This window comes from Delphinapterus leucas, chromosome 18, assembly GCF_059928025.1.
Source record: "Delphinapterus leucas isolate spDelLeu-1000000601 "Yukka" chromosome 18, BTC_Dleu_Yukka2, whole genome shotgun sequence".
Classification (NCBI taxonomy): domain Eukaryota; kingdom Metazoa; phylum Chordata; class Mammalia; order Artiodactyla; family Monodontidae; genus Delphinapterus; species Delphinapterus leucas.
This window is the reverse complement of record NC_143146.1, coordinates 4001731-4018250: the sequence shown is the minus strand read 5'-3', so window position 1 is coordinate 4018250 and position 16520 is coordinate 4001731. Positions and strand designations below refer to the sequence as shown.

The 16520-nt window shown below is 41.1% G+C and overlaps 1 protein-coding gene across 1 annotated transcript in view; it reads left to right on the top strand.

The window, feature by feature from the left end:
• The window catches only part of MYO16 (myosin XVI), a 401807-nt gene that overhangs the window by 199968 nt on the left and 185319 nt on the right, over positions 1-16520 (top strand). The window contains exons 16-19 of the mRNA XM_022576783.3: positions 2650-2761; positions 5812-5929; positions 6682-6753; positions 9235-9376. Of these exons, the coding sequence (XP_022432491.1) occupies positions 2650-2761; positions 5812-5929; positions 6682-6753; positions 9235-9376 (444 nt within the window). The remainder of the gene's footprint in view (positions 1-2649; positions 2762-5811; positions 5930-6681; positions 6754-9234; positions 9377-16520) is intronic.

Sequence of the window (16520 nt, the reverse complement as noted above, 5' to 3'; positions counted from 1 at the left end):
ACCAACAAGTTTTCTGATTACAGAGGAAAATACAGTGACTCTTAAAGCATCATTCCTGCCATCAGGCCAACTGCCCTCTAAAATCCCCTAGTTTGATTGGGTTTCTCCTGAGCCATTACAGACCTAATAGCCCCGTCTAAATTGCCCAGATTAACTTCACGTGGCTCCTTCTGCCCAGAAGTTTACTGTTACATTCACACCGCTTCACGGGAGCAGGTCAGAGCTGCTGTAAAGTCCCACCGTATGCTGAGGTTTAAAGAAATATTTGAGTTCCCCATAGGTGGAGCTTGTTAATTGATTAACTTTAAGAATGTGAAAAGGAACCATGGTGTTTTGCATATTTGACTTTGTAATGTTACCAGGAGCTAATTATTCTTTGCAAGATGTCAAGTGGCCACTCTGAATGGAATTCTAACCTATGTTGTGATCAACAAGTGGGAAAGAAAAGATGGATGGAAAACTGCTGTGAGAACAAGAAAAATTAAGAGTCATTAGAACTGCTTGTCATTAAGACGTTTTAGTCACTAGAATTTTGTGAATTTTAGGCAAGATGGCTCTGACCATCCTAACCCAACCCCTGGCTAGTGTGGTTGCCCTTGACCTTTACCTTTTGTTCCATGGCCCCAAACCCCAGCTCACTCATCCTCTGGGGAAAGAGAAAGCCCCCAGGAGCTGGTCCTCAACTCCCCCTTGGTCCTCGGCTGCATCAGCTAAACCTCCTGTGTCCCCCTGCTTGGCAGTGATGTCCCTTCTCCACAGCCAGTGTCCTAGATTCTCATGACCTTCCTCAAGGCCACTTTGCCTCGTCATCTAAACCTCAACTACTTTCTCTCCTAAAAAACCGAAGCCACAAGCAGTGGTTCCTCCACTCCCTGAGATGCTTCTGGCCATTGGACCATATTAGTCACCTGACCCAAATGTGGAGAAGGCAGTGTCCCTCCACTGTGCTCCGAGTCCAAACCCTCTTCCTTCCTCTGCAACTTCCTTCTCCGTTTCTTTTAAAGTTTTTTCCAGTCTTCGTGTGCTTCTGCCTCAGCTTATAAGCTCCTGAAGTCTCTCGCAGTCCCCACCTATTCCACGGGGCTGTTTCATTTAGACCCCTCCCAGCCAAGGTCAAGGACAAAGAAGTCCTCCCAGACCCCACATCCACACCGACGGAGTGTGCTTCTAGCCCACACCATCCTGTCCCTCGCTCCTATGGTCTCCTTGCTGTTAATTCTTTCTTCATCCCTCAAATGTTAGCGTCTCCTTTCTGGGGAGCTCATCCACTTCCATGGTTTAGTCATCTGCATGTTGATGACTTCCAGACCTTATTTTCTAGTCTTTTCTGAATTTCAGATCCTTATAGCCAATTATTTCTTGGAACACCGCTTGAACTTCAGCAAGCTGTTCAAAATGAACACGACTATGGTAAAATACAACCTTTCTCAAAACCACACTCCTCCTCTTGGGACGCCTCTCTGGATGAATGAGGCCCCCATACACCCCGCTTCCCCAGACGGAATCTTGCAAAGCGTTACTGACGCCTCTCTTTTCTCCTCCCCTGTGACCAGCCAGGCCCCTCCTCCCAGCCATCTGCCTCTCCATCTCCTCTGCCTCTCTTCCCTGCTGGTCTCTCACTGGGTCCACTGGCTTCTTTAGTTGCCTCATCTCTTTCCAGGGAATCTCACTGGGCTACGAGAATATTCTTTCTGAAACTCCAGTCTGCTCATACCTGTTCTTTGTTTCAAGAACTTCGGGACAGCCCATCCCTTCCAAGACATCATGGAAACTCTTCTGCAAGATACACACAACTCTGGCTACTTGTCCGACCTCATCACCCACGGCCCCTCTCGCTAGAGGCTCGGATTTGGCTGACCTACGCGAGTTCCCCACGTACATCACGCGTGCTCCAGCCTCTGTGCCTTTGTAGGTGTTGCTAATTATTCCAGGGACACCCTTGAGTCTTGGATTTGCTTGGGAAAACCTTACTCAGGTGTCACTCTTGGAACCGAAGCCTCCTCCCCGCCCCTAGCTTTCCTCCTTGTCCCCTTCCTACACTCTCAAAATCAGGCCAAGTTCATCTCTGTTATCCTGCTTCCACGCTGTGTCACAGCTGTGTCTTCTCTTGCCTCTGCCCACGGATACACTATCTTTGCTCTTGAGACTCCACGGATGACTTCCTGATCCTTCTGTCCTCAGCTACTAGTATTGTGTATTTGGTAGGTGATTCCTTTGCGTTTATTGAATGAAAGGAATAAATCAATGCATTCATCAACCATTTCGTAATTAAAAGATATTGACAAAAAGAAAGAATAAGTGGCTCTAAATTTAAAATCCTGACTACAAATATTAATTACAAAGCATACAATAGAACCTGCCGAATTTCTATATGAAATACACAAAACACTTGTGACCTTCTCCGGGAAAGGGTGCAGCTCAAGGGAGAACTAGGTAAGACAGTGTGAATACGTTCTGGTACAGCAAGAACTTTTCTTCCTTCCGGAAACATCATGTGCTATTATGGACCAAAGCCTTATAGACACATGGGGACACAATGTCCAGGTGATTTCCATTATCCTGGAGACCAAATATGGCTGAAGTGGCTTTTAACCACTGGGGTTTGACCACACACCCAGCCATAAAGCTATGTGCTTTTCCCCCTCACAGGTATTTGAGCAAGACCCTTCGAGAAGAAGTATCAACAGCAGAGCATTCTCTGAACAGGGAGAAATTCGCTGTTTGGAAACAAGCCCTGAATGTAATTGGCTTCAGTAACTTGGTGAGTCATGCCATAAATATTACACTGAGAAAATCAACCCTCTACTAATTTATAAAAGTCATTCATTCAAAACACTTCTGTGCTCCTGGAGTTCGCATGCTGTGGGGGGGGGGGGGATAGACGTAAACAAGGGTACGCTCAGGGCACAGGTGCCCCGGAGACAGGCAGAGGATGGGCTGCCGTCTTCAAGGAGGTGGTGGAGACCTTTGCCCGTTGGAACCATGTGAGCAAAACACATCAAAGAACTTTGCTTTGACTCAAGAGGAGACTGGCAGATCCTGGTGACCGTTTACTGCCAAGAATCACTTTGACACGTAATCTAATCACCTTATTAAACTCTCTTCTTCAACAGCATGATTTAGTTTTTTCATTCTTAAAGAATTACCAAACACCTGCCAGCATTACAAAGCTGAAAAGTACTACTTAAAGGGTTTAAACCCACTGCTGTGCAGCGGAAATGTCTGTGATTCTGGAGATGCCCTAGGTCTGTGCCGTGGGATATGGCAGCCACTGGCCACGTGGGACTGGAGAAATGGAGTTTTAATTTTTCTTAGTTCTGATTACTTGAAACTGAAACAGTCTTGTGTGGTTCGTGGCTTCTGAATTGAATGGCGCAGGCATAAAGAGATAGGAAATGACCTAAGCCTGAGACCTCTCAAATTCCCGCCAATCTCTTTCCTTCACACATCCTCTCTGTGTCCCCTCATTCAACGTGGCGTCAGTTTGAATTACAGCCAATTCCTCGTTAGCGATCAGTGTAAGATCGCATGGGGGTAACTTTGGTACGCCTGTAGCTCGGGAGCCCAGTTTTAGTCACAGATCTAAGTTTTTTTTTTTTTTTTTTTTCCTTAAACCAGCAAGTTGATTGATTTGGGTCTTTGTCTTTTCCCTTGTCCACATGGCTCATGGGCCAGGGAGTGGGTGGAAGGGGTACGAAGGTGGCGAAAAGGAAAGGGTAAGGAGGTGGGGACTCACCCTAAATGAATTAGCTCGGGGCCTTCACCCCGGCCTCACCCATTCAGAGACCGGATGGGATTCTAGGAACGTGCGATCATATGGTACTTTGTTCTTTGTTGCTCTGCTCATCCAATCTCTGAATTACTGTCTTTCCATAACTCCTACCCGTTTGTACTTCTCTGTCTTTGCACTTGCTACTGTTGTGCTCTTTTCTTATTGTTTTTCCCTTCCTAAGTGTCTGAAATCTCTGCTTCCTTATGGGAAACTGGGGTATAGACATGGGTAAGGAACCATTCCACCAAAAGATCAGTTGCTTGGAAACGGGGCTTTAAAAATCCATGATGGATCCTCAGAGGCAGGGCAAGCAAATTATACCTTCCACCTAAGGCAGCGAGTAGGGAATTTAAGTTTTTTGGTGAAAGAACTGTGTGCAGTTAAGCAAACGATGTGAAGGTAATCACTTCATCTTGATCCTTTGGGGTGAGTGGGACGGTGACAACTTGGTCCACACAGGAGGAAAAGATCATGTTCCATAAGATTGGGAGGAAGGTATTTCTGGGCTGGCAAGACCCTTGAATCAAAGCTTATGACTGTGGTCCTAGGAGATCTGACCATAAAGGTGCCTCCACCCTGTCTTCCATTGCGGACACAGAAAAGCAGCCCCTGCCCCTGCCCACGGAGCAGCTTATCTCTACCTACCTCTGTCGTGGCATCACCACACTGTAATCCGTGTTCGGGCTACTTTTCATAGCTCTGCCTACTTCACTGAACTGGATGATACTTGAGGACACAGCGAAGTCTTGCTGTCTGTATCCAGAAGTACCTCTCTCCTAGGGCACTGGGACATTTAATGAGGAGTTACTGGATTTATTTTTTAAAGAAAGGGGGAGAGGGAGGTGTCAAGTAGCTTAAGATGCTCGGAAAATGTTATTCAGACAAGCACAAGTAAATACAATTAGAGACACTAGTTTGTGATTTGGAGGTTACCAAAAACATTTCTAAGTAATGCCACAAACACAGAGTATTATACCTGAAAATTACAGATTATCCTTTTCAATGCTCTCATTTTAAGGTCATAAAACTACCTTGTCCTGAAAACTAAAAGTTCTGGAGGAAATTCATAGACGTCCCAATGACCATATTGTGTCAACTGTGTATTTATAAAGCAAATGAGAATTGTTCTTAGAAAAACTTCCACAGACAGGACCTTTTTCTTCCCAAATTACAAATGCGGAAACCGGGAATTTCAAAGGTTATGTCACTTGCGCTAAATGAGGCTTAACCGCTTTTGCTATTGATAGCATAACTAAGTAGTTGTGATTCTGGGGAAGTACCTTTTAACTTACAGCTTTTCCTTGACTTTTTATTCTTACCCCCAAATGACTGTCCAAAGCCAAATCTGAGGTCTAATTTCTTTCTTTATGCAGCGTTCCAGGTTCTCGGATATTCTTTCAGCAAACACTCTCATCCTTCCTGCTAATGTCCATTTTTTTCTGAGTTTTCCTTTACATACCTTTAAAAATGAGCATTTTGTTTATTTTGCCATGGATGTTTTCATCAGACCTCCATTACTTTTCCAGCAGAAATGAAAAATTCTGTAAGCATAATAGCAGTTTATTTCAAAACAGAGAGAACTAAGGGATGGACTCTGATGCTCTCTGGGGAAGCAGCCACGTGACCCTGAAGTCGGCTAAGCCTCCGGTAACAGTTCTGCCAGCCCTGGGGGGACACGTGTGAAGTCCGACCCTATAAGTGATGTCCAGCCAGTCAGACCATGGTTACACAACCATTCATGCTTCATCCTGATACTTATCCAGAAACCATTCATTTATATCAGAACACGTCACGTCCTCACTGTCTCTCGTTTAGGGAACAGAAAAGTTGGCTGCGGAAGGAACACTGAGTTTCCCGATTTTGATTTTGAGCTAGAGATTGGTAGTTCTCTAACGGGACATTCTGGGTCTGAAAAATCACAGCCCCCCCATAGCACGCACATCATTTCTTAAACCTACTTGGAGGTTTTTCAAAGGATTGGTCTTTGAATCTTTTTTCTAAGCAGCACCGCTCATCTCCTCTATTTCTCAACCGTGTAGGAGGTGGAGAACGTGTGTGTGATTCTAGCGGCCACATTACACCTTGGAGACATTCGGTTCACTGCTCTGACCGAGGCCGACTCCGCCTTTGTGTCTGACCTCCAGCTTCTGGAACAAGGTCAGTGGGACAGATCTAACAGTAACCTCATCGATGTGCAGCTTTGCAGACTGGCCAGTGGATGGCGACACAGTACCGAAAAGTCAGGTGGAATCAACCCTTTTTTGCTGGAGTGGGATTCAGTGAGGGCGGCGGAGGGGAAAAAAAGAACTGTATCCTCTTTCTTCTTCTTTCTTCTTTCTGGTTATGTGAATGAATAAGATGTACGTTTGTGTCACAGTAACAGCGGTGATGCTTCGGCACATAATTGGGTTTATTTATATCGTTCTAAGTATTCTCTGCCCCGCCCCCTGCCATCCCATATATTTGGGGAGCATGTTATTAGCTGGACATTTAAACAGAACACAGTTACTTCCCTTTAAAGATCTTGTCACAAACCTCTCTCCCTTGAAATTGCCTTGTCAGTCACTCCCAGGTTTTTTCAAAACTCCTTAAAGCCACAGGTTGTCGTGACCAGCATTATCTTTGCCTCATATCAAAGTAATTTAACCAGGAATTGGGAAAAGCATTCAGGGCCATTTGTGAGGGCAGGAGGGAAAGAATCCTGCAGTGATTTAATGCAGGAGCCCTGAGAACTCATTAACGTTTCCATTCCTCTAAGCCACTGTTTCTCTAGCTGAATTTGCCAATTGCAGTGGTAGTTTGGTTTCTTTAATGCACACATTTTCTAATGGGTCTATACAAACTCCTCAATTATAAAATACCATGTTCTCGCTGTCAAAAATACGTATTAACTTTATGCTTTCGTTTAGTGGCTGGAATGTTGCAAGTATCAACGGATGAACTGGCATCTGCTTTAACAACTGATATCCAATATTTTAAGGGTAAGTTTCTCTGTACTTTGCCTTTCACCTCTGTGAAAATCTTTACACTGTTGAGAAGCCATTCTGATGAGCTGGTCACCTTTTTTAGCTAGTGACTCATTTTAGACAAATAAAGTCATCAATCCAAGAGGATTTATTCAGTTAGAACATGGGATGCGTTTGTGTAGGTGGTGCCAGGCTGTGAAGAGCATCCTTTTCCCTCTTCGTCGTCGGTCAGGATAAGAGCTGCCATTTATTGGGCACTTACGAACTGAAGGGCATTGTGGCAGGTGCTATAAATGTTGGAATTTTTAGTTCTTCCAAATTGCTAAGGGGTGGGCTTAACTATTTCCATTTTAATGAATGAGAAAACTGAGATTCAAAGAGGCTAGATAACTTTGGACATGAAATCACCAGTAAATGGCATGCCTGGAATCAGACTCTAATGCCATCTGACTCCCGAGATGAATCTCTGCGCTGTAGGATCTCCACTCAGTGGCAAGAGGGTGCCTTTCCTAAATGCTCTTCACTTATCCACTACAAGTCATTGCCTTACCAAGCTGCCTCTTTATTGTAATTTTGAGGACTCAGCGTCCATCTGATATTGTTTTTTCTCAAAATCACTGCTATTCTTACCTTCTGTTCCCATTGGCCCTACTTGCAGATCCTTTGGCACGTGGCTTGTAAATTCTGCCTCATCCCTAGAGTTCCCCTTCCATGTTCCCAGGCTTTATGGATCTCCCCATTATCCACTGAGTTACCCAAAAGCCATTCCTGACACTTCGTCCTCCTCCTTCTCCACTGAGTAGATCAGCCACAAGCCAGTTCTACCCCATAAATACTTCCCGCTCTCGCTCTCGTTCCTTCACTTTCATCCCCACTCCCTTAAACTGTCTTTCTTAGATGATGGCAAGAGAATCTGATCCGTCTTTCACCTGGCCTTATCTCACTTTACCTTCCTTCTGCACTGCTTCAGGAATAAGCTTTCTGAAATGCAAATATGATTTTCATCCATGGGTAACAGCCTTGAAAGGATGCGCCAACTCCTTTAGAGTAAATGTCATCCCTTTTGGAGGTCCTGAGAGGCCCTTTATTATTGGGGCCATACCTCACTTTTATGCTTCATCCTCAGCCATTTTCCCGCCAGTGACCTTGCATCAAGAAATACACTTTCTTGAAGTTCTGCAAAGGCATTATTCTTCCTCACGGCTTTTTTTTTTTTAATTATTGAAGTAGAGTTTGTTTACACTGTTGTGTTAATTTCTGCTGTACAGCAAAGTGATTCAGTTATACCTAAATATATATTCTTTTTCATATTCTTTTCCATTATGGTTTATCCCAGGACATTGAATATAGTTCCCTGTGCTCTACAGTAGGACCTCGTTGTTTATCCATCCCGTATGTAATAACTTGCATCTGCTAAGCCCAAACTCCCAACCCATCCCTCTCCCAGCCCCCTCATGACTTTTTAAAGAAACACTGAACTCCCCATTAATATCTGTAATTTAATATATCCAGGCCTCCCTCCTTACTCGCCAGCCATGTGGGTGAGAACCCCACCGTCACGTTGGCTCTAGAGACCTCCATCCTATAACATCACAAGTGACACCTGCTTTCACCGCCACTTCGTGTGGTTCCGTCTCAGCGGCATTGAACTCATGGCCGCTTGACTCTTCACGACCTGCTGGTGCTTTTTTGTTTGTTTGTTTGTTTGTTTGATCTCAGCTTGCCTCAGAGGCGGTTCTCCTTTACCTGTGCCTCTGTTGATTGACAGCTCACTAAGTCCTCATTTCCCATGGTCAGCATCCTATTACCGGACTCCCTGTGGGTTGAGTTGCAGTGGTACCCAGGTTGGCCGAAGCCATAGAATGTGAACTAGATTCTCACTCCCTCTCAACTCGCCAGCATAAGTGCTAGCCTAGCCTCAATCCCAAATCATCTTTACTTATCTTTTTCTTGGTTTCTTCTCTAGTCTATTCGCCACTCAAAAGGTTATCACTCAAGATTTCAATCACCAGCTCTTTGAGAATAACATAGAAATTTCTACCTTAAGGCCCAATCTTCCTCCCAACCTCCTGACCCCCACTTTGGTTAGCAGGATCACTTCTTTGAAAATATTGAAAATATAACTAATTTTCCAGTCCTTGAAGAGGACTCCGTATCCAATGCAGTGAGCCGTTATCAGAAAGCTTGTTAAGAGGGCCCTGCACAGAGTCGGTTCCCTCACTGAAGGGAGATGGTGCAGGCTGCCTCTCCAGGCTGTGGTCAAAAGCTGTGGTCAACATTTGCAGCAAATAAGATCGAAGTGTGCACGGCACTCACTTTAGAGAAATGTGTTTTCGTAATCACCGGCAGAGGCCTTGTTTATTAGAGTCATAATATGTTTTTTAACATCTTCTGTTGTACGTGGATGTGGAGGGATAAATAGGAGGACATAGCTTGGTGGCTTCTGAACAAGGGAAAGTCTTGTGCTTATGCCTCCTCCCCTTCCTGCTCTCCCAGGAGAGATGATCACACGGCGACACACCGTAGAGATGGCTGAATTTTACCGGGACCTCCTGGCCAAGTCCCTGTACAGTCGTCTGTTCAGCTTTTTGGTGAATACGGTGAATTGTTACCTTCACAGTCAAGAGGAGCCCAGCAGGTAGGTGTGATGGACGCTGGTGATTACGGTGATTCCCACAATAGCGACTTAACTAGGCTCGCTCTTAAAGGTGCTTCATAATCCAGTGTCACCCATAGGTTAAACTATCATTAAAACATTTCGTTTTAGCGCGATGATTTTACTTCAAGGATTTGACTGACTAATTTTAAGGGATTCAAGCCCCCTCTGCCCATAGGCACAGCCCTGGATAAATTAATCAAATCATCCCTCGTGCATAGAGACGCAAATGCATTCTCTCTGGACTGAAGGCATCTATGGCCTTTTAATCACCAAGAAGTATAAAAAATGTATAAATCTGGGAAGAAGACAGTTCAAGAATATCTAAAGCACTTCAGTCCGTTGAGAAGCCCATGTCTCTCTAGAAACAATTTGATGATGTGTTTCAGCTCGGCAATTCCTCCTGTTTTCTTCACTTGTTTTGTGGATTATTTGATGAAGCATCTCTATGGTAACCATCTTGACTCCTGGCCTTAGTCATCTTTGAGGAGTAGTGTTTCAGGGCTGTTTGATCATCTAAAAATGATAGATCTTCTTGGCATCTTGTCAGTGGAAAACTTTGTTAGTATTCTTGTCTCCAATAATGACCTTGGGCAGGGCAGGCCATTGGGAGCAAAACTGCATCCAGGAGTCTTTACACGTATGCTGGTCTTTGAATGAAACCTCTTGAGGATTTCTTTGTTGTCCAAACAGACGTCACCAAATTCCTGAAAACGGCTCCTTTTAGAGGTTACTTGGAAAACATTAGGACTAATATGTATTAACGGGAGAGTTCTTAAATAAATACAGATATCTCAGAAGATTTCAAGGACAAAGGCGTACTAAATTCTCATTAAAATATACACATAAAAAATCCACTGCTCATTGATCAGCATGTTCGATATATAGTCTGTGACTTGAGGGTCGCTATAGCGTTACCTGTGTTTTCGCAGATATTCATTGATATTGGATGTGGTGAGGATTCCGGATTTTATTATTTCGTACTCTCAATTTGTGATTTCCCTTTAAATATGAAGATAATTCACAGAACAGCACTAGTCGGCTAAGACTGCCAAATTAATCTTGTATAAAATCATTGGCAGCTCTGCTGAAGTTGACATTGAAAAAATTAACAAATAAATCCAGCTGCACGTAAAAACTTTTAGAAAATTTCCATTTGACATTTAAATCTTACAGAGCCTTAAATTATATAAATGAAAAAACTTACACAGAGTCAAGATTTTTGACTGCACACAGAGAAAATGAAAACATAAACCTTGGAAAACACATTACTTCCCTTTCAGTGGGAATATTGTGTCAATGTGCAAATTTATGATATGAGTCTTGTCTTTATGATTCTCTACTAGGCAAATGAATAAGGACAAGGATTATTGGAAAATTAGAGGTGAATTAATGTATCGTAAGTTTAACTTCTAAAAGACAGTGTTCTCATTTGACTTATAACTCCCATGTTTTCTTCTCTATTTCTCCCATGGGTCACCCAAACCTGAATTTAAATCCAAAAATAATGCAAAGAAAGGTTGTGTTTGCAGTATTTCTAATTCACGGAAAGCTTAAAGATTTGCAGATTTACGGACCCATTTCCTAAGTCACAGAGAAGTCTCAAAATTTGGATAAACTTAGAATAGGCATTTATTGTTTATGAATCCCCAATTTCTTTTGGAAATTTTCTAATTGTGTTAGAAAAGATTATATTAAAATATATATATATTCCTGTGGTTAACATGGGCAGGCACGCTTGATGTTGATGGGAAATATTTTTCACACTATGTAATTTTTGTAAAATTTGCAAGAGAATAAATATAAATAGGATATACTCTAACAAGGTATAAAGGGAAGACAAGTGAAATTTAAGCAGATGACATGTTTGTTCTTAGAATGCTGGGTTCATTTTCTGGATTATAGCAAAAGAGGTACAATGTAAATAATGTTACACATTAAAAAAAATTCTACTTCTTCTACCTAGTTTCCAAACAGGTTTATCATCCTTGTGATTGTGAAATGAGATAGAGATTCTTACTAAGGTGTAGCGAATAATAATAACTTAAAAATGTTCAAATGATAAATAATTTTTGCATCTCCTAAAATAGGACCTGTTTCACAATTGCTGCACTTACATTCCCAGGATTGAATTATCAGTGTTAAATTTGAAATTATTATTTTTCCTGAATCGAGATCTTCAGTAGATTTTTGGTGTAAACTTGCCTATTTCAGAGGCACCTGTAAGTTAAGAGGGCCTTGGACAGGCAGAGAGGTTGTGGAAACTTCGGGAGACGTCTCCAAATGTCTTCAGACACAGAAACCTACAGTTCATTTTAACACATTTTCATCATGAGTTCTGACTGCAATGGTTTATATATGCGGGGACACCTGAGAAATATAACCTATGGAACAATCCCCTTTTTATCATAGAAGCACCCTAACAATAAATAGACTGAAGGTTATAAATACATGAAGTTTAGGAGGTAACTCGCTAGAGGGGTATTGGAGATATACTTTATTTATTCATTCATTCATTGATTCATTGATGGCCGCATGATCTGAAATCCACATTTTTGGAGAGCACAATTTGGCATGCAAATATAATACAGTAAATAAAATGAGTTTCAAGCATACATATGGAGATTTTTTTGTTTGTCACTGAGCCTTCGGGGTCTTACATATGCTTATACTATATTACATTCTTTTGATATTTTAGTTGAGCTAAACATAAACATGTTAGTAATTTATGATTAATTACATCCCGCTTCAATGAATTATAGAAACTTTGGGAGAGTTCTCCAACTGTCTCCAGATACCAAACCCTACGATTAATTTCAACTCATTTTTATCCTGAGTTCTCCTGTGTCCAAGCCTGTTCCTTTGGACGGCACCTGATTGCAAGAACTTTGGTTGGTTTCCAGGACTTTCTGAGGATAAAAGAGGTCACACAAGGCTGTCCACACAGTGCCTGGTAAAATCTTCGTGGTCATGGCTGGAGAGAAGGCTTCCCAGTTTATGGCCATTTATTGTGGAGAAATGAGGACTGAGAAAAAATGCAGAAGGAGGCCATGGTAGAAACCCTAGATACAGTCCAGTCTCTTCGTTTTCTGTTGCTTTGGTAATCTCGGTTGTTTGGAGAATAGCAGATAAAGGAAATAATTTGTTCTTTAAGAATACGAATGCCGCTACTCATGTACACTGCTGGGTAGTTCTGTTTTAACATTCACATATCAATGCAGTGATTTTATTCCTGAAATCATCAGTCGGATATTTTTGGCATCTTATCCTGTTTCTAAATTCACATGGTTTAATTATAAGAAAATGATTTTGTAAGTCAGTATGGAATGTCCTAGGCATCCAGAAAGATTTCCATCAACTTATTGCCACGTGGCGCGGGTGTTCCACAGCAGTCTGGCTGAGTCATCGTAAAGGATGGAGATGTTAATAGTGGGGCCTGATGTCTCACAACTGACAGCTCACTCTCTGAAATGAGACAAAAGTGCGTGTGCAGTAGGATGTGAATTTAAGGTCCTATGGGGGTGTCGGGCGAGCACGGTCCTCTCCAGCATCTGACAGCATCAGATACATCAAAATGCATGTAGAGAATCTGCACTAATAAGATCGGAACAGTCAATTTCATATTCAGAAAAATGGCACTTCTTCATAGGCGAGACTTGCTATTCGCTCTTAATTAGAGGCAACAAATGTTTTATGTAGGGGAAAAGTAAGGATAGCCTTGAAGAATCTGAAGGCTGGTTTAATCTGTTGGGTAGTCTGTATCTGGTCTAAATACTGCCTTCCTGAATGGCAGAGAAGGCTGATCTCTACTTTGAAGCTCTGAAATGAATGTAAGGTGAATTAGCCGGGTTAGGGGGATTTACGGCTTAAGTTTTCATTTGGGAATTCTCCTTAGATTTGTTCTACTGAGAATTCAGTTTGTACACTGTTAGTTATGAACAGTTAGTGGTGTGTATGCACGTTTGTTGAATTTCCAAGGATTTTAAACAGAAGAGAGTGTTTTGCTGTATATTGTATTGAAATGATATCCAAGTTTCTTATGATTTCCATTTGTTTCTCATTGATGCAATCAGGTAGCACTTAATGTACTTACGGAATGTTATAATGTATTTGGACCTTTTTTTAGGTCGAAGTCCAATTTGAGAATCTGATGAATGGCGTAAACTCACACACAGTTTTCCATATAATTTGGGGGACTTATAGACTCTCCCCTCAAAGAAATAAATGTTCCTGGCCTGTATTAACTTCTCAATTTGTTGATTAAACACGTTAATAAATTCTGAAATAATACCGCCAATGTGGTTCATAGTCCCCTGGTAGCTCTCGAGGATTTTTAAGTCAAATTTTTTTTTTTTTGTAATTACTTTGTTGTTGACCTTTTCTTAAATAGAAAATTATCTTTTCAATTTTAGATAAAATCTGTGATTTTTAAAAACCTACAGAGATACCACCTGATAGACGAGTAACGTAATTTTTACTACACTAATACAACAGTAAGAATGTTAATCTTTTTAAGATTATTTTCAGCGGATTAGATTTGCAGCTCTAACTGAGAATTTGTCAAGGATCTCATCCATTAGAGACAGGAAGTCAGTATCTTAGTCTATGAAGCTCTAGGGGCCTGAAGATGGAGCAGCGTCCTCTGCACTGCAGGCAAACCATCAAAAATATCTCCTGGATTATGGTTTATACCTACACCGTTTGCATAGATCACCTATAATACTTTACCTAGCATCTTAGGACAGTTTTCGAATTCCATCTATAGGTTGTTTTTGCTTTTTGTGCAGGGGGATTTGTCATGATTTCTGTACCATCTCGTATTTCCCAGGATGAAAAAGCCTGAAATTCAAATCAAGGATGTGTGTGTGTGTGTGTGTGTGTGTGTGTGTGTGTGATTATTTTCTTCTTAAATTATTTAACCAGAAGGCATTTTAAAAAAAGTCAGATGCCATCTATGACTTTTTAAAAGGACTAGATTGTAGCCATAAATAGTTATAAATGGTTCTTAAAAAAATATAATTTGTTTTATCTTTTGCAAGGAAATGAGGTCCGTCAGGTTAACTCTTTGAGTTGAAAATTTGAGGATTAATCTTCTCTAATGGTGGCAGTCATTGGGCGCATCCCAGGTGATGAAAATCGCCCATTATTGGGACTTGAAATTCTCAAAACGACCTAAGCGCTTAAGCCCCCCAACCCGAATCCCGCCCTGCTTCCTTATAGATGGTCACCTTCGCCTTAGCTGAGGGCTCACCGTCATTCTCTCCAACAGGAAGGGTTAAGGTGAGCAATGTTTCCCTCCTTCCTGAGTCAGATGGTGAGGAAAGATTTTATTGAAAAGAAGCCACGCGATTTGTCAGATGTCTGCATGCCCCTACCCCCAACTCCGCCCTGCCAAATCTGTAATGGAAATTGTGTAGTTGTCACCTAACTCCAGATTTAGGTATTTTTTACTCCCCGCGACTGTCCGCATCATTGACTAGCTGGTCTGTATGAATTCTCGTTAATTCAGGGTGGGGCTCAGTGGGGCTCTGTGACCACTGCAAAGCAGAGGGATATCAAAATTAAATACTTTTGCCAAACACACACCGCTCTCCCAGTCCATTCAAGGAATCTCAGTGAGGGAGAGTTTGTAATGCTTCTCAGGATTTTAGGGGCTGCAATAGGTTAAGAAACTATCTAAATGGTAAACCGGGTGATAAGAAAGTGAAGTGTGGAGAAAATGTCCAGAAATTAAATGTGTTTTTTTCACTGTTATTTTGATAAGAAAATTGGAAATTAATTTCCCAAAGAAAACATCTGAGCATACGATATATTTAACATCACTTGAGAATCCTAAGTAAAATCTCATTCTCTGTCTCTCATTCGATATATATTTTATAAACTGTTATTAAAAGTTCTTAAAAGGTCATGGAGATTATCTGTCCTCATTTCAGACACAAAAGTACAAAGTGAAACCTGAAGGAGGGACTGAATGTGTAAATAAATCTGATTAAAACCCAAATATTTACTTATTAGTTTCAACTTTCCCCCTTAGCACTTTACTAAAATGATTATAAAGATTTAAGTTCTTTGATGGATATTACAAGTCGAAAAGAAAAATAATCTAAAAATTTATACCAACAGTCCATACGTAATTAAGAGTTGGTAAAATGATATTTTGTACATTGCCTTATTAATTATAAAGTACTTAATTCTTAATAAATGAATTTATATCATTAATTCCCAAATGCCTTATAGAAATACTAAAACAGCTGCTGTGCATTTGTGAGAAAATGAAAATAGACATTCAGTATTTTTCCATTTATTGTGTGATATCTTTCTTCATTAACTGTATTTGGGGCGGTGAAAGATTTAATAATCAAGAAGAGTACAAAGGGTTATAGGCAAGTCTTACCTATTATCTAACACGATTAACATTTGTCACTTTTGCTTCCGATTTTTTTTAATGCAAAAGAAATAGAAAATTGCAGCTAAAAGCCGAAGTTACTTTTGTTTATCTACATAAGTCGATTCCTCTCCTTCCTGCCCAGAGACAACAATATCATCAATATTGTGTAAATTTTCCAGTTTTAAAAATTAATCTAGATATTGGTGTTTCATAACGAGTATATAACACTGTGAGTCATTAAAGAATTAAAGAAATGCTATCATAGAGTACATTGTACGCTGTACTTCCCTTTTTAAGTCCACATAGTTTTTGAGGTTTAACTATATTGATACGTAATGAGCTAATTAATTCTTTGTAACTGCTGCACTAATTCCCCTGAAGAGAAACCACAATACCCTCATCTATTTCCTTTTAGATGGACACTTACGTCAGTTTTCATTTCAATTACAGTGTCACATCCTGAGATATATGTTTAGAATTATCCCTGGGGTATATATTTAGTAGCAGAATTGTGGGGAGAATATTAATTTGCATTTCCCTGATTACAAGTGAGGTTGTACATGGCAATGCAGATTCTACACTGCCCGGTGGTGATGTGCTCATATGTGTACGGTGATATTTGTTCAGTTATATACAATGACCTGGCTTCAGGGACTTACCATAGGCATTCTTTTCCTATTCCAAGGTCATCTTACATTTTTTCCTAAACGTTTAGATTTTCAATACATCGGGAATTTA